Raw genomic sequence first — 18,656 nt, forward strand, 5'->3', positions numbered from 1 at the left:
AAACCCTACCCACCAGAAGATGGGTGCAGTCAGTAAAAGAGCTTCCTTAGCTTATTGTATTGATGGGCAGGATTGTACAAGAGAAGATAATTCAGATAGCTCTGGTTCTAAAGCATATAAAAGTTATAAAGCAGATCTTAAGAGAAATGTAAGAACAAGAAGAATATGAATCAAACAATAAAACAAACAATTTAAAAAAACCCTCACTGAGAACCAATTAAAACCTTGGTGCCATTTTTTAAAGGTGTTTTTCTCACATTTGATAGATCAAACTGGATTTACCAGAGCGACTATCTAAAAAGGACCATCTTAAGATCTGGGAAAACCAGCCCACAGGCACAAACTAAAAGTTCCTACTGCATTTTATACTGACAAAAGTGAGATGGGGTATGATGTCCTGTCAATTGTAAAATGTAAGTACATTTCCGAAAAAATTAAAGATATGGCATGAAATAAGCTTTTCAGCCTAGTAGAAACTGATTATATATATATATTCATAAATTAAAATAATTCTCAAGATGTTAGAAATATCTAATAATCCATAGATGCAGGAAAGGAGAAAATGTAAGATTTCTGTCACGGCTTATGTTACCAAAACCCCTTGAGGGATTCAGAATCCTATTATGGTCAACAAGAAACACATTATTCTTTATATCATTACATTTTGTCACATGTTAACCGCTGTTCTTTGACTGTGACTTGACAAATCACTAGATGGTTGGAATTTCAAGATGTATTTAAACAGCGTGGTCTTGCCAAGTACAGGCGGCGGGTCTCCTATCCAGTGGGCGTACTTCAGAATTACATGGTGAAGCTGATACAGAAGTAGCCCATTCTATTACTCGTGTAAACAAGGAATAATATAAATGCAAAATCATTTTTTTAAAAATGAAGTGGTGAATCCACTGGAGAGTGTAATCTAAGCAGTATTTTAAAGGCTGCTAAATCTTTGCAAGAAAAAAAAATCTGCCTCTGAGCAGCCTGAGATCTAACATGGCAAAGCCTTAGGCCATGAAAAGTTAACCCCATTATTGTTCTTTGAATGAATCCCTGGAAATGAAAATACTTGCTGGGGGAAAACCTGAGATCACAGTGGCTCAAATAAAAGAGAAACACACAAGATAAAGGTTTGAGTTTCCAATAGTTTCTGAGAGATATTTCTTACTGACATGCTGTGCTTCACCAATGGTTGGATGGGCAACTACTTAGCAAAGTCCACAACTGCAGGCAGAGCTGTCAAGACTGGGGCAGGGAGAGCTGGTGTGCAAATTTCCCAGGGCTTGGGTTGTCCTGGAGCCCAAGGGGGCAGGCAGAAAACAGTAATTCTGCAGCAAAAGATCACTTTGTGTGTTTTGCAGTGAAGCAAAAGGTTGGGAGATTTTTGATTTCTAGAAGGGTTTTTTCTGCTCTGCCCTTGACAGTCCCTCATTCATTCTCTCATTTGCCATTGTGAAAGTACATAATGAACATATAGAGCAGGGGTAGTCAAACTGCGGCCCTCCAGATGTCCATGGACTACAATTCCCATGAGCCCCTGCCAGCGAATGCTGTAGTCCATAGACACCTGGAGGCCCCCAGTTTGACTACCCCTGATATAGATCCTACTGAGCTCTGATTTACACCAAGGGCCAGCTTGGTGTAGTGGTTAGGAGTGCAGACTTCTAATCTGGTGAGCCAGGCTTGATTCTCCAGCCAGCTGGGTGACCTTGGGCTCACCACAGCACTGATAAAGCTGTTCTGACTGAGCAGTAATATCAGGGCTCTCTCAGCCTCACCTACCTCACAGGGAGTCTGTTGTGGGAAGAGGAAAGGGAAAGGTATTGTAAGCCACTTTGAGACTCCTTCTGGTAGAGAAAAGCGGCTTATGAGAACCAACTCTTCGACTTGTTCCACTTTTCTCTGTCTGCACGCACATTTTTCCCTCGCTTGACAAGAGCAAGCCCAGAGGGGGATCTTTGACCAGTGTCTGTGATGGATCTCAGCAGCCTTGACCACAGGGTTGTATTTCAAGATAATACAACAGTTTCTGCAAAGGACAGAAAAAAAGATCTGGTCACGGCACAAAGGATGGATTCAAGATTAAGGCTGCAATCCAATGCATGCTTGAGCCCCATTTCAACTTACTTCTGAGTCAATGCTCATAACATTATAACCTTAGGTTCTGGTTGAGGCCAGAGCAAGGAAAATCTAAGTGCTGTGTGGATTTTGAACTCGTGGGTTTTTATATGGTTTTACGTTTTATGATTGGCACCCGCTGCGAGACAGTTTCTGATAGTGGCGGGAAATAAATCCAAATAATAAATAAATAAAATGTATCCTGCAAAAAACAAATAACACCACAGTGTGATTGGGGTATATTTCTGATGGTAGCTCCTGTATATAGTTCAGGGGTGGCCAAACTGCAATTCCCACAAGACCCTGCCAGCACAGAACTGTAGTCCATGGACATCTGCAGAGTCACCGTTTGGCCACCCCTGATATAAATATGGAACTCCTGAGGAATCAGCCACATAGGTCTGAAATGCAGGAGCCAAGAGACATGTCTCCTAGCCTAAATAGGCTTCAACCCAAATGATAAAGACTTACACTTCAAACTGCATTCGGTCATCATCGGCAGTTAGACCCTAACCATGACAAGGAACTTCTGAGTTGCCACAAAGATACCCTAAAGACGTTTCTTAAGAAATGCAATATGAATTTCAGAAGTGACCTACGATCGTAAGCTGATTTAGCAATGGCTTTTGCTGCATTCTTCTGGAAATCTGTGAGTGTGGAAACTTCAGTGAAAGCAAGCAGTTTTCTGAGACCTCCCGTCTCCTGAATCAATTGCACAGTATCCACGTCCTCGAGACAGTTGGCCACCACTCCAAGGGCTTCCACATGTAGATCGTTGAATTCCTTAAACAGTCAATAAACAAGGATGAGGAAGGGCTTTCACAGAATCATAGAGTTGGAAGGGACCTCATGGGTCATCTAGTCCAACCCCCTGCACTATGCTGGACACTCACCACATTATCGCTCATCCACTGTAACCTGCCACCCCCTTAAACCTTCACAGAATCAGCCTTTCTGGTCAGATGGCTCTCCAGCCTCTGTTTAAAAATTTCCACCACCTCCCGAGGAAGCCTGTTCCGCTGAGAAACCGCTCTAACCTTCAGGGACATTTTTCTATATGCAAAATGGCTATTTCTATTTTTTTTTTAATATTACTTTTCACAAAAACTAAAATGCAAATGTAAACGCAAAAACTGAGTAAGGCATAGTCTCACACAAAAAGTTATACATTCAAATGGATGAACAAGAGCAGGGGTAGTCAAACTGCGGCCCTCCAGATATCCATGAACTACAATTCCCAGAAGCCCCTGCCAGCATTCGCTGGCAGGGGCTCCTGGGAATTGTAGTCCATGGACATCTGGAGGGCCACAGTTTGACTACCCCTGAACAAGAGTATTAAATTGTTGCTGCGTAAATCGTATACAACACTACGCATAGAGCCATTACGTAGATTTAAAACGAGAAATATAAACTTTAGATCACTTGACATTTTCACTCACTAATAACAGTATCTGCCTCAAATGAGTTTCTCTTTCAAGTCAGTATTTACTTGACTGCATATAATGGTACAAAAGATGCCATCCACTTGTCATCTCTTTTTTTAAGTATGTTCATAGCCTCAATAAGTCTATATGAAAGTTCTTTATGCCTATTAAAAATGTGTGATATCGTTCTCTTTGAGACAATTAAAAACAGAAGAGGAAGTGTTCCACCAACTCTAGTAGGATTCTGAATGCTAACTCTGTAAAAACTGGCATCTTAAAATTTCCAACAAATTTAAAGTGAATGTTGCTTTACAATTCCCCTTTGAGACAAGCAAGCATGATGCACATTTTATCAAGCTGTCTAATAGAGACAGGGGGGTTGTTTCATTCCAATTACAGCCCACTATACTTTGCTTCGAAACTAACATTTAGATTATTCTCCCCTATGTCTTGTGCCAGCACCAGCATCCTGATTACTAAAAAAGCGTACATCACATGGCATTTGCCAGGATTCCTTCTCCTCTGTTAGATGCCAAAAGCCTGCCTTGAGCTGTCTCCATGTTTGCTTGTCTGGGGCTGCACATGCAGTTGAGCAGATGGTTAGTGCTGTCTACTATGGCAATGCTGAGTGCTGATCACCTGAGGGTTTGATGGGGAAAGATGGACTGATCCAAATCATAGCTTTCCCAGTAAACGTTAAGTAACACTGTCCATCTGTTCAATGGGAACATCATATTTGGTTTGGACCACTCAGCCTCAATATTTCACAAAGCCAGAAGGAATAAACTAGGGATGTTCCGTAAACATTTTGCAAGACGGTAAGAATGACTACGTTTTATAAGCATTTTTAAACATCGGCCCTTAGTTGCCTATATATTGCAATGAAATGCTACCTTAGTTTCCAGTATCTTGAAAAGGTGATCTAGTCCTTGGTTTTCTCGTAGCATCACTCTGGTTTCTCTATCGATGGTGATTATACCTAAGGTTTTGAGTGCTAGCAACTGAATAATTGGGTAGTCCGACTTCAGAAGGTCCAACAAAGGAGGAATCACATTTAGTTCACGAACTGCAGCGCGGCTCTGAAAATCCTGAAGTAAAATGCCAAACAAACCATCGGAAAGCAGTTTTGCAAAACAGGCACACATGAAGGCAGATGCAGTTAAATATTATTATTTTGAAGTTGGCGGCTGTTTTGCTGCTGATATCTACAGTTATCTACAGAATAATATCCAGCAATTGTATATAATTTAATAAGTATTCTCAATGAGTAACATTAATGTCACATTTAAAAATGCTTCTGAAAAGGAAAATGATAAGGGAGCTAAGAAAGTTGGCAGACTACATTGTTTTGTTTTTTTTAACGGTTCGATTCAATGTAATTTTGATAAATTTAGCTAAATGTGAAAAGATCTACACACTTTACTGCACTTTCAGGGCCCAGTTGCCTTCCTCTCCCCTTAAAAAAAATTGATTAAGGTTACAACTGTGTTACTAACTCTTTCAACCTTTTGTAGCATACAACTCCCCCGCAAAAGAATGGCTACTATGCAGTATTAAAATGGTAAAAATTTAAAAAGTTGTGAGTTAAAACAGCCGTCTACACACATTGCTGATCAAGTTCCTTTATCATTCTGAGCAAGCACCAGGTGCAGTTGTCCAGATACCTTACAACAAAGCCAGCCAGCTAGCAAAAGAAGGGAAACAGCAAAATGTGATTCAGAATAAAGACATGCTCCGATGCCCTAGAAAAGATTGAGCTGTGAATTGAATTCATTACCAGGCTGATTCACTTACAGCCCGATCCACAATGCAGTTGAACTGGAGTGTTTGGAGTTAAGCCAATTTGGGTCCATTGAAGTAAATGTCGCTAAATCGACTTAAACCCTAGTATTTCCTCTTAACTGGATTGTGGATCAGGCTGTTAGTCTAATAAAAGAACTCCTATACAAAATGCACTATTCTGTTGCTAACCAGCATATGGTGACATTAACACTGAATGTGAGAGTAACCAATTACAATAACCCCCCTTCTTTCATGAAAAGGAGCTGTCAAAAGCATTTTCCTTCGAGTTACAAAGATGTGTAAAATCATGGTGTGTTATGCAAGTATTGAGGGGTGGGGGCGGATTTCTGACCCCACCACAATGACAGACATTTTTATAGTCCCCTTTTGCATGGGTCAAACCATTTTTCCACACAATGAAGAGATGATTGACTTTATGCATTCTAGTCTCGAAGATTGTCTTTTTATACACATGCAAATGGATTTTTTTTTACAACCCAGATAACATTTAATTGAAACCAAATTCCAATGGAACCAGTGAGATTTACCTTTCAGTAAACTGCTCCAACCCAATGCAAAAGATGCCCAAATCTCTAGCCCTCCGTGAATGAGAAACAATACTGTATCAGGGCCCTGAATAACCTTTTAGGCAGGGTTGGGGAAAGGGGAGTCATACCCCTGTCCTTCCCCTTGCTGAATATGCGCTGAGAATATCTGTGCTCTGCGACTGACTCACTAAACCACCTGTTAAGTGGACAGAAACGGTGGGAGGCACAGCCTTCTTCAGCACAACCAGTTCCAAGACTGGGTTTTGGAGCAGAAAGAGGTTGTAGGACCAAAAAAAATAAAATAAAAATGGTGTAAATGAATTTAGAATTATGCTCCAAGCCATAACTAATTCTGAAAAGGTGAAGATTAATTGGCAAGAAAAAGGTATACTACTTTGTAATCAATAACGGGGAGGGGGGGAATCATCACCTGTACCATGCTATAGATGCATTCAATGCTATTCTTCTTAACGTCTGGATCAGGGCTGTTTAGCAGTCTGATAAGCGGTTCTAGTCCACCTTGCTCAAATATTTGCACTTTGCTGTTGTACTCAACGGCCATATGCGCTAGACAAAGGCTAGCAAATTCATGGATGACCACATCTTCTATAGAACAAAAAGCAGACAGCACAATCAGAATGTAAACTGCGCAGGAAATGCTCACTTTATCCAAAATGCGATTTGAAACTCAACAAACAGCCGCTGCTAATTTCATTCTATTTGGATATACTCGTGGAGGAAGCAAACAGCCGCACAAAATAATACATACATTTAAAATGGTATTTTTGATGCGTGTTTTTGAACAGCACAAATGAAAGCTCCCACAATAAGCACTACAAATTACCTTCTGGTGCCAAGCGAGCTATGAATGCTTGGGTGACATCTAGTTGTCTTAATGATTTTTTCACATCATCTACAATGAAGCAAATATAGATATGACACTATGTATTTAATTAATTGAAGAAATCCACCCTACAATCAGCTGCCGAGGCACAGTTAATACCCTTGTTTAGTCCTACAGAGGTAAAAGAGATCTCTGATTTGACAATGTTGTGCTCTGTGTTGGAGCACACTTCTTTGAAAGATGACAGCGGAACTATATGACGTAAATCTAAAACGCTAAAAAGCAAGCAACTGCCAAGCTTAGGACTGCACTGTTTGCCAAATGACATCGAATGTACAATTTTTCCATCAAAGACTAGAGAAATCTGTCAAAATAAGCCCTATTAGAGGACTATTTTGGCAACACTTCTGCAAAAGCTTTCATGACGGGACCTAACCAAAAATAAGGTTTTGCATGATTTATTTTCATTTTTAAAAACAGACATCTTTTAAAAAGTAGGTTCGTGTCCATTTATAGAAGTTAGACTGAAAGTCAGTGTTGTGATTTCAGTGATCCTTTCAAAATCTGGTCACTTAAAGGTTCTTCACCAACTTTTAAAGCCTATTTCAGATGATACCCTCTTCCACTTCCTTCCTGTTTGGGGGATGAACAATAGCTAAAAAAGAAAACAAATTATTATTACAATTATTATTAGATTTTTATACTGCTTCTCTCCCATAACGGGCTCAAGGTGGTTTACAATAGACTTTCCCACCCAATAAACCTAGGACACCCCTGGATGTCCCACAGGAGGGGGTGACATACAGTAAGAAGCACGTTGTGGTTCAAAGTGAGATACTCTTTAGGTCTTTTTCATGTGAGCAGTTTGTGAAGGGGGAACAAGGAACACACTGATAAACCTCAATATCCATTTGTTTGTCAGTGCCCTCCAAATGGAAGTCTAGAAGGACTGCTATGAGACAGGACTAACTCTTGGGAAGAAGTTATACTGTAAGATAGAGGCAGACCAACTCTGGTTTACAAACTGGATCACTTAACTGTGAAACAACTGCAGCACGCTTTAAAAACATGAAACTGTGTCACTTGTCTAAGCCAGATATGCTTCAACAATCACAAATTCTAGCAGCAGTAAAAACAACTCCCCCTTCTTCCCGGTTCAGAGCTGCCCCTGCCTTGAGGGTTCAAGGATCAGTCAGGCTCAGCTTGGGGAGGGCCCCCTGATCTTCCTTGCCCTGGCCTCAACCAAAGATCTAGCAGAAGAGCTCTGTCTTACAAGTCCTATAAAGGTAAAGGTAAAGATAAAGGTATCCCCTGTGCAAGCACCGAGTCATGTCTGACCCTTGGGGTGATGCCCTCTAGCGTTTTCATGGCAGACTCAATACGGGGTGGTTTGCCAGTGCTTTCCCCAGTCATTACCGTTTACCCCCCACCAAGCTGGGTACTCATTTTATCAGCTTTGGAAGGATGGAAGGCTGAGTCAACCTTGAGCCGGCTGCTGGGATTGAACTCCCAGCAGAACTGCAAAAGCTCCGTCAGGGCCCTTTGCTCTCCCAGGAGCTCATTCTGCCAGGTCAGGGCCAGGACCAAAAAGACTCTGGTTGAGACCAGGTGAACTTCCCTTGAGCAGGGAATCTCCAGCAGATTAGCACCCGCAGAGTGAAGGGCCCTGCGGGGAGGGGGGTGCAGAAGGAGGCAAGCGGTCCCTCAGGTATGCAGGGCACAGGTTGTGTATAGCCTTGAAGGTTAAGACCAATACCTTGAACCTGATCCAGACCACAACCAGCACCAGCTGGATATGTGCCCTCCAAGGTGTACCTGTGAAGACCGTAGCAGCTGCAATCTGCACCAGCAGCAATTTCCAGGTGAAGGACAAGGGTAGGCCCATGTAGAACGAGTTACAGAAGTCTAGTCTAGAGACATGGTGAGTAAGCTGTGCAAGTCAAACCTGGGCTCATCCGCCACCCATAAGCTCTGGGTTCTTTTACTCTGTATGGCTCCTCCATTTCCACACATTCTGTAGAAGAAATGCTGCGGACAGGAAAGTGACCGCTACTTCAGCTATTGGAATTACTCCAACTCCACAGTGCTAAAGAAGCCCTAAGAGTGCAGACCAATTGTTCTACAGTTATTCCTTTGGAATGTGAGATGGCGATTCCCCAGCCGCAACAGTGTAATACCCCTGCCAGACAGAACTGCAAGAAACCAAGTTCACAGAAGGAAGAGTCTTACTGTGAGAAGCCATGATCCCAAGTACCATGGTGGCGTTCCTACGGACAATGGGGTCCTCGTTTGTAACTAACTTAAATAAAGGTTCCACGGCTCCGAGCTCAAGAAGAGTCAGCTTGTTCTCGTCACCTAAAAATGTGAACACATCAAAATGTCTTTTCATTTCAGCGACACAATGGAGAACAGCACCAATTAAGATGCACTTTTTATGAATGCGCCAGAGTCCAAGAACGCAAATATGCCAGCATCTCTCTTCCTTTCACTTTCACTTTTCACGCTTAAGTCTTAGATTCTTTATAAGCAGCAGCAGATATTTGGCAGTTTTGTATGTGGCTGTTTTGAAAGAGGTGAACGTGGGAGCATGTGTAGCATTTATGAAACTTAAGAGGGAAAGAGTTTTGCATCTCTAGAATAGTGTTTTGCTGTAAGAATGGATTCAGATATGCACCTCTGCACCTGGCACAATCGTCTCATGGTAAAAAGGTAAAGGTAAAGGTATCCCATGTGCAAGCACCAGGTCATGTCTGACCCTCGGGGTGACGCCCTCTAGCGTTTTCATGGCAGACTCAATATGGGGTGGTTTGCCAGTGCCTTCCCCAGTCATTACCGTTTACCCCCCAGCAAGCTGGGTACTCATTTTACCGACCTCGGAAGGATGGAAGGCTGAGTCAACCTTGAGCCAGCTGCTGGGATTGAACTCCCAGCCTCATGGGCAAAGCTTTCAGACTGCATGTCTGCTGCCTTACCACTCTGCGCCACAAGAGGCAAATAATGACTGTTTGCTCACTGGGAACTTTGCTGCCCTGATGCAGGAGCACAAATCTGGGGTGGAAGAGATGCACCGGGCCAAACGCTTCCCCATACGGGAGCAGGAAGAAGCTCAGCAACCTGTCCTGGCTCAAACTCAAGTCTGCAGCTTGGCGCAAAGTCTCCAGTGTGGAAATGGTCAATAATGTATTTGAAAATGATGTATCAAAATCTCCCTGTGCTTGGAGAGTGAACAAGTAAAAATATTTTATGTGGAAGGTGGTTATGTTCTAGCCCTTTTCCAAAGAGACAATCCTCCATATTCATTCTGAGGTGGAACAGCCCCACAAAATGGGTCACCAGCAGAAGTCTAAATCAACAGCCTGGAGAAGACTTTTTTCCTCTTAAAGGTAAAGGTATCCCCTGTGCAAGCACCGAGTCATGTCTGACCCTTGGGGTGATGCCCTCCAGCGTTTTCATGGCAGACTCAATACGGGGTGGTTTGCCAGTGCCTTCCCCAGTCATTACCGTTTACCCCCCAGCAAGCTGGGTACTCATTTTACCGACCTCGGAAGGATGGAAGGCTGAGTCAACCTTGAGCCGGCTGCTGGGATTGAACTCTTAGCCTTCCTATATCACTCTGTGCCCTGCACCTGCCCATAATGCTGACAACAAAAATTGTTGATGGGATTTTTGTACAAAACAAATTTATTAAAGATTAGATTAGACTAGAATTTTTGTTTAATGTTGTGAGAGTTGATCGTTCAAAGACAAACCTTTTGCTGCAAATTTATAGAGAGATTCACAGGCTTTAGACACAACTTCCTCTTCCGGGGAACTGAGCATGAGCACCACTGTGGCCGCTTTCTTGCTTTCAACCGATAAAGGATCAAACTATAGAAACAAAGGGATAAAGATTACAAAAAAAGGGCAAATCAATATTGATCCTTGTGGCTTATTTTGGAAGCTTATAATGGCTGACAAAGAAAACAGATGCTGAGCTGCCTTGTACGAAACAACTGGGAAATGCACATCCCAGTGCTGGAGACAAGAAATGTTTCAGAAATGAGTGAGAGAAAATACTCTGTGAACTGCTTCACCTTCCTCACCTTTGTAAAGTCAGAGTTATGATTCTCTGTTACTCTCCAGCATGAAACTAGTATGCAAGAGATGGACAAAAGACACAATGAAGTTAGCAACTTGTTACTACACACATAAGTGAGTTATCTGGAAAGAGCTTGCAATGAATTGCCCTATGGGATTTTACTGACTCAGGACCTGCATAGAAGCTGATGATTTGCCTAGCAAGCCACCAACACGCAGCCCCTGATCATGTGTAAAGTCGACAGCCTCCTGCAATAGATCTGAACAAACTGTGAATTCAAGACCCTTAAAATATAAGGAACACAGAGAGTTTTTTAAAAGACACATTACAGCATTGCCACTTTTGTCTTCTTACTCAAACAAGGTACCTCAGGCTCCTACACAAAAGGTCGGGAAAGGCATGAATAGAGATCTTTGTGAACGGCTCATTGAAGAGATCCGTTCGGCGTGCAGGTGCAATCAAATGGCAAGCAGGGATATATAAAGAGGATGGCAAAGAAAAGGGAGGAAAATGCAGAAAGAGTCTGATGTCATGGCTCACACCTACAGTTCACACTCATTTGGAATCCATGCACCATATTGGTAAAGTCATCTCACAAAGTGAAAGGCTACTAAGAATAATGAACATTTTATGAAGTTTAGTATTTGAAGACATAGCTCTATTTTTAGAGATGAATACAAGAAGCCACCTGGATGAAGACAACACAATACAATTATTTTCACAAGTAGAACCGAAGCTGTCTCTTCCATTATCTCATCATAAGACAAAGTTGAAATAAGGCGTAAGTGAAAGAGGAGTGAGGGAGTCAAACTTGTTATAACAAGATATGATTGGGGCCCAGCAGATGAGCAAGGTCCAATTAAACCACTCTCTCCCTGTTAGACTCTTGCAGTAATTGTTCACATTGTTATTGCTAGACAAGATGCAGGCATTCTAGACCAGGGGGAATCAAACTGCGGCCCTCCAGATGTCTATGGACTACAATTCCCATGAGAATTGTAGTTCATGGCCATCTGGAGGGCCGCAGTTTGAATTCCCCTGTTCTAGACAGTGTTTCAAAATAGCCAAGCAAGGTGTCACTCAGAAAGCAAAACATGAACAGCTCAGGCATTGCTAATTGTGAAGAGTAGAAGAACTGGATAGTTAACTGATAGTTAACTATTCATCCTGCTTCTTCTTGCATCCTTAATGCCCTTGAACGATGACATAGAACTTTGGATCATCATCTACCTTTCTTACTACAAACCCTCCAGTGTCCTCTAGTCAATGTCCAAGCCAATATGGAAGCCTCCGGTGAATTGACCAGGTTGTTCCTCCATCACAGGACAGCGCTGGTGGCTCACTTGCCTTTTCACACCTTCTGCGTGTTCCAGCTATCCCGCTGACTGTTGCTTAGTATGTTCCATGGGGTTTTTGCTCAGCCCTCAGTGCTGTAGAAGTTACCCAGAGTAAGTGGCTGGCAGATTGCATTCATCATGTCCAATGAGGATTAAGAAGGGTCTCCATACATTATGAATAAAGCTGGGAAAGTGTTGCAAGTCCCTTGGGGACTCGAAACATTCTTCAGGCAACAGGAATTACTTAATTGTTCTATACTAGGCAGGGCTCCAAGAAATGTTTGGCAGCCGCCGTGTGTCGTTCTGATCGCTGAATAGCCAGCAAAGCGCTCACTCCAGAAAATAAGTGCAGCAAAGCAAGGCGGGCAATTTGGTCAGGGATCATAGCAGACTTTGGCTGTACGTGGCACATTCGGCATTGCTACAGTGGAATTTTAAAAAACAGAGTGGCCCTGCTTGTGCTATATCTGCACACAGGTTCAGATCTCAAAGGACAGCTCTCCATGAGGCTGATCTGGCCACGGCACTGCCATGGCACGATTCCTGTCCAGCCCGCTGGAAGGAAACCAAATCTTCATTTCCACTCCTGACCTTTCTCAAGCAGAGAACACAAAATCCAGCTGCTCCGACCCTATTTAGAAGACTGTTTGAAATCGACATGGCTTGAGAAAGGGCAAAACCTTGTCAAAGGCTTTTTGCTCTTTATTTAGAATCAAACGTTTGGATGTAAAACTTTCCCAAAAGCAGCAGAAAATTAAGGACTTCATTCTGCTCTCTTGAAAAAAAAAACTGTGTCTTGGGTTTGAACTATCTGCTGTTGATGACGCATTACATCCAATGGCTGTTGCAGGCACCAGGAATTAACAAGTCTGGTTTTTAAAAGGGGTTTTAAACTGCGCTTTTATTGCTGCGTTTGGTGGTTTTAGTATAAAAATAAAATAAATAAATACACTGCACGTTACTCTTGATTTCAGTCTCGCTATGCCTCATTCTACAACACACTGAAACTATTTAAGATGCACACTAAGCATTTATAATCATACATTATTGATCACATACTATTATGGTTAGTACGTAACTCTCTTAAGCTGAGAAACTTTGGATCCTAGTAAAATGCTGCTCACCACTTCCCTGGAAACGGTGAGAGCAATGGGGTTGCTTTTGCTGTCAGCCCATGGAAGGGAGCCAATGGGTGAAGGTCACCAAGGTTATCCCATGATAGGAGTTTCCACCACAAAGATCAATGGCTATTACTAAAAACATGCAGCATTTTCTGATTTCGTTTTTCCTTAAAGAGTAGTTCCGCTCCCTAACCCCTCCCCCCTCATTTTTCTGTTTTGCAATACATAGTAGGAGCATTAAATAGCAGGTTTTGTGAAGTTTTTTTAATGGCTTGTTTTTGGGGATTTTCAGGGATTTTTTAAAGACGTGAAACTGTCTCTAATGTTATCTGCGTTCGTGTGTTGTGTGATGGAGTTGGACACCGTTTGTGCACTTAATTTGGATAGTAAATTATAAAATTGGGAGGGACTGTTTTCCCTTTTCCTTTTTGCAGAGATAATGCTTGCACGCATACAACAATGCTTCCTTGTTAGAAAAGAAAAGAACAATCCACTTTTAATTAAAAATGTGCATAGACAATATTTATGGGAAATCCAAAGGATGGTGAATGAAAGCATGTTTTAATCTCACGCCCAACCTCCTACTGCTATAAACAAAAACAGCATGAAATAATGAGAAAATGCACAAAATGATAGGTGGAACTAACATCTTTATTCCACGGCAACAGAACGAGTCAGTAAATGCAGTGGAGCAACCATGGAATGTTCTGGTCACCAGCCCTGCTGTACCTTACCATGCCTTTCAGAAGTGTACAAGACACCACAGATTTCCACATGGTAAGCAAATCTTCTATACTTGGTCCCCAACCCCCAGTCCGGAGACCGGTTCCGGTCCATAGATCAGTTGGTACCGGGCCACTGCTCCTCCTCATCCTCCTCCCCGGCTGCTGCCTCGGGGGCTACCCTGCCACTCTGCTGCCAGCTCACTTCTGGTGCTCTCCAGCGGCCGGCCATGGCTGGGGCTCCCCCTCTATGTGCAACTGCACCGCTGCTGCTGGCAGTGCCCCCCAGCGGGCGGCAGGAAGTCAGGGGCGCCAGTGGGAAAGCAAGTGGAGCAGGGGCTCAGGCGGCAGCAACGTCCCTTGGCAAAAGACTATCCCCCCCCCCCCCCGGCCTCAGTAAAATTGTCAAGCGTTGACTGGTCCCCAGTGATAAAAAGGTTGGGGACCACTGTTCTATAAACCCCCATATAAAGCAATTGGTGTTTCAGCTGATATATTGGCTATTGATATTAAGTAAGGTTGCACATTTTGATACCTTTTCAAATTTACAAATATGCTGAGGTTGCCCATCCATACCCTGCCCTGAATTTAACTTGATTTGCAGAGAGGCGGACTGGCCCTTTAAGTGACTGGGAAGGTTCCTGATGAGCTGCTGCTTGGGCACAAGCCACCAGTGGCAAGCACAGGCACGGGCTCAGCTGGGGCATAAGTGGAGGCATAAGTGGAGACCCTGAAAGGCAAACCTACATCCTTAGTTGTCAAGGCCAGTGAGTTTGCAGCCCAAATGCCATCCCTGCACAGAAGCTGCTTGGTGGTGACAGCATGAGAAGAGGGGACAGGCATGCCTGTGCCCATCACTGCTGCTGGCTGGTTATGAACCAAATATGTCCCCCCCCCCCAGAAGCATAGCTGGATGTACTTCGAGGACCTGTCTGCTCCTGCTGGCTCACTCAGGTAAAGAACATGGGCCAAAATTGCATGATCAGGTCAACAGCGCATAATTCTCAGGGCTATCTGTGCATTGGCTTCAGGGTGTTTCTCTCATAAGAGCACTGAATACACATAACCATACTCAGTGATCTGAGGAGGTAAGAGGACATCAGAAATGTTGGCGCAAGCTTTATTGCTTAATGTATCAATCATTGGAGCAAGACAGTGAAGTAAAAAATGTACCTGGGTCTTGTACTTTTGGGGGTTTTTTTTATCCTACTCCACAAAGAAAGGGGGGGAAACACCCAACCAAGCAAGATTGAGTACACCAAAAGGTTGGGGGAGGGAAAATGAAGCAATAGACAAGTGATGACCCATTCACTTCTGTACATGAAGCATGACACAGATCATATCACAGTCCAGAACAGACTGAAAACATCCACAGGCAGCGAGACACAACAAAGCGCTCTGTGTGTTTCAGCAAAGCAGCTTTCCTCACATGAAGCCAGTTTGCCACATCACGTATGGCACTTGGTTTATATTGTATTTGTGTATTGCATTTTTATCCTCAGTCTTATTTTACCCCATTTTTTAATACTAAACATGAGCAGGCTACCATTTGATCGTTTTGTTTACTGTGGTTCATGGGTAGGGGAACATTTTCCGCTTCATTGTTCATAGGCCTTAAATTCTTGTGGGCAACTTTAATGAAAACAAAATCTTTAGAAACTTCCTAGAAGACACAATTCTGCTTGCAAAAATATATATATTTCGGTGTTGAGCTGTAAAGGATCAGGAGTTGCAAACTATGAGCTTAATCCCCCCCCCCCCAGATCCTTGCAATGCATTTTTCCTGGTGCTAGCTATCTTGAGAGAACTTGGAAGCAGCCAGGCTTGTTCCCTTTTTGCATTTCTGGCTAACACTCTTGAGGCTCTTTTCAGTTCTCCAGGGAAACATCCTGACCAGCCAGGAACTTTGTACAAATGTCCTATCTCTGAGAAACATGCAGCATCCCAGCAAGCCAGTGCCTGTAAGCCAAAATTTTGTTCCTTTTTTCTGCCCAAGCTTGCATGATATGCTTGTTACGCTGTACTATTGACTGCTTTTTTGGATACAAAAAAAAAAAAAACAGAAAGAAAGTCAACCTATTCACCCATGCAGTTTGTTTTGTGCTTGAAACTCAGCTTTAGAAGCAATTCAGTTTGGATTAATTTTTTTTAAGGTATTGCCAAATGGCTACACTTTGGAGAGGAAAAATTCGAAAGTGAAGTCCTCAACCATGAAAAATGTCTGCCTGAAAAACACAAATGGAGAATGGTGCCTACTCCTTAAAAGAAACTATGTTCAAGCACAGGGGTAGAGTTTTGGCCAGGCACAAAATTCCAACAAACCTCACTCTTCGGAGTAATACAGAAAACTAGACCTCAAGCTTTTTGTCCATGAGTGAAAGAAGGAAATACCTTGTATATAAGGCTATTGGTCAAACAGACAGAAAAAAGACCTATTGAGCTTTCTGATGTCGATACACAGAGATGGGACTAGATTATTCTTTTTACTGATAATCTCAGCAGTTTGGCCGGGTTGTCTGTACTAGACATGCGGAAATATAAAGTATGAAGCTGAGCGATCAACACAGCCTTTGAGAAGTATGCTGTCAAGTCGATAAAGAGCAAGAGCCTTTGGGACCTACAGTATGATCAGTAAGTGGCTACAGGGCAATCACACAGTCAAGCTTGACAGAAAGAAAGAGCAAATAGAATTGGTCTAAATAGCTGACATGCTTAGCATTTGCACTAGGGCTTCTTTGTTGAACATATCAATGTATGGTACATAAAAAAGGGTGGTGGTACGTGCAGGTGATAAAATAATTTTGCCCGCTAGGACCACAGAAGACTGAAAGGAGCAACTTCAAAAGGTTAGAACTACCAAATAACAATTATCTGAAATTCAGTTCTGGTAACAGTCAAAATTCTGTGAATGAAAGGAATCCTAGGGATACAGGTTTCACCTTTCAAGGTGGAACGGATTAGCCCCCAGTACTTGACCATCTTCTTTTATCTTTTTGGCCCTATACATTACTCAATTAAACTCCCCTCTCCCCCTCCCGAATGCTGCACAGATGAAGGCAGCACTAACAGAACTGAGAAATGCACAACCAAATTCCAGGAATACTTTTGGTTCAATATTCCTGGGTTAGAGACCAAATATTTTTATGGATTATATAATTAACATTAATTATCAGTCTTTTGTTATTAAAACACACATTCTTGTAGCAGCTTTAGAAATGCTGGCCATAGCTGATGTCTCAACTATTCACTTTTTTCCAGTTAAAGTTTACTGTATGAGGGGGAGGGGGGTCAATGGTAATGATTGGGGAAGGCACTGGCAAACCACCCCGTATTGAGTCTGCCATGAAAACGCTAGAGGGTGTCACCCCAAGGGTCAGACATGACTCGGTGCTTGCACAGGGGATACCTTTACCTTTATTCAAAATATATAAACAAAACTGGAGACAAAGCCCATTGCACCCAGGATTGCAGTTGTAATTCCAGGAAATCTTCAGGCTCCACCTGGAGACTGGCAACAGTACTGCCTTGATGAGGATCCACGTGCTTAAAACTGGAATATAAACTTACATGCCTAATTCAAGTTTCTATTACAGGGTCAGATGCTTTGTTGACATGATCCGAATTCACAATGAATCAGATGAAATTTATAGTTCAAGCCCAATGAACGACATGTTTAAAACGGAGATTATACAATCCTCCCTTTTCCGTATACAGCTGAAATACATATAGGCTCCTAGACTATTTTATACATATACTAGATTTTAAGCCCATTTTATATTAGAATAAAATGGGCGCTAGCTACTGTCCCTGGGGACAGCGCTTGGTGGCTGGCAAGGGTGGGAGAAGATGGCAAAGGCTCCTGCGCGCCCTCCCCGGGCGCGCAGAAGCCATTCTCCCCTCCCCAGCCCCCAACTGCAAAGGCTTCTGAGCGTCTGAGCGCCCGGGAAGGGCGCAGGGCGGCCGGGCCGCCCTGCGCCCTGCCCGGGGGCGCAGAAGCCATTCTCCCCTCCCCAGCCCCCAACTGCAAAGGCTTCTGAGCGCCCGGGAAGGGCGCAGGGCGGCTCGGCCCCCCTGCGCCCTGCCCGGGGGCGCAGAAGACATTCTCCCCTCCCCAGCCCCCAACTGCGAAGGCTTCTGAGCGCCCGGGAAGGGCGCAGGGCGGCTCGGCCGCCCTGCGCCCTGCCCGGGCGCGCAGAAGCCATTCTCCCCTCCCCAGCCCCCAACTGCGAAGGCTTCTGAGCGCCCGGGAAGGGCGCAGGGCGGCTCGGCCGCCCTGCGCCCTGCCCGGGCGCGCAGAAGCCATTCTCCCCTCCCCAGCCCCCAACTGCGAAGGCTTCTGAGCGCCCGGGAAGGGCGCAGGGCGGCTCGGCCGCCCTGCGCCCTGCCCGGGCGCGCAGAAGCCATTCTCCCCTCCCCAGCCCCCAACTGCGAAGGCTTCTGAGCGCCCGGGAAGGGCGCAGGGCGGCTCGGCCCCCCTGCGCCCTGCCCGGGCGCGCAGAAGCCATTCTCCCCTCCCCAGCCCCCAACTGCGAAGGCTTCTGAGCGCCCGGGAAGGGCGCAGGGCGGCTCGGCCCCCCTGCGCCCTGCCCGGGCGCGCAGAAGCCATTCTCCCCTCCCCAGCCCCCAACTGCGAAGGCTTCTGAGCGCCCGGGAAGGGCGCAGGGCGGCTCGGCCGCCCTGCGCCC

At 44.1% G+C, this 18,656-nt stretch overlaps 1 protein-coding gene across 4 annotated transcripts in view; it reads right to left on the minus strand.

The window, feature by feature from the left end:
• Nucleotides 1–18,656, minus strand: part of ARMC3 (armadillo repeat containing 3) — a 64,173-nt gene that overhangs the window by 34,792 nt on the left and 10,725 nt on the right. For 2 of the 4 annotated variants that reach the window (XM_077303495.1, XM_077303493.1), the window contains 6 exons: nt 10,463–10,580; nt 8,943–9,068; nt 6,714–6,782; nt 6,300–6,475; nt 4,433–4,627; nt 2,715–2,898 (listed from right to left, as the gene is read on the minus strand). In XM_077303495.1, coding sequence (XP_077159610.1) covers nt 2,715–2,898; nt 4,433–4,627; nt 6,300–6,475; nt 6,714–6,782; nt 8,943–9,068; nt 10,463–10,532 — 820 coding nt within the window. In that variant the 5' untranslated portion in view covers nt 10,533–10,580. The remainder of the gene's footprint in view (nt 1–2,714; nt 2,899–4,432; nt 4,628–6,299; nt 6,476–6,713; nt 6,783–8,942; nt 9,069–10,462; nt 10,581–18,656) is intronic. The other 2 variants (XM_077303494.1, XM_077303496.1) reach the window with 2 other exon arrangements.

This window comes from Paroedura picta, chromosome 11 (assembly GCF_049243985.1).
Source record: "Paroedura picta isolate Pp20150507F chromosome 11, Ppicta_v3.0, whole genome shotgun sequence".
NCBI classification, from domain to species: domain Eukaryota; kingdom Metazoa; phylum Chordata; class Lepidosauria; order Squamata; family Gekkonidae; genus Paroedura; species Paroedura picta.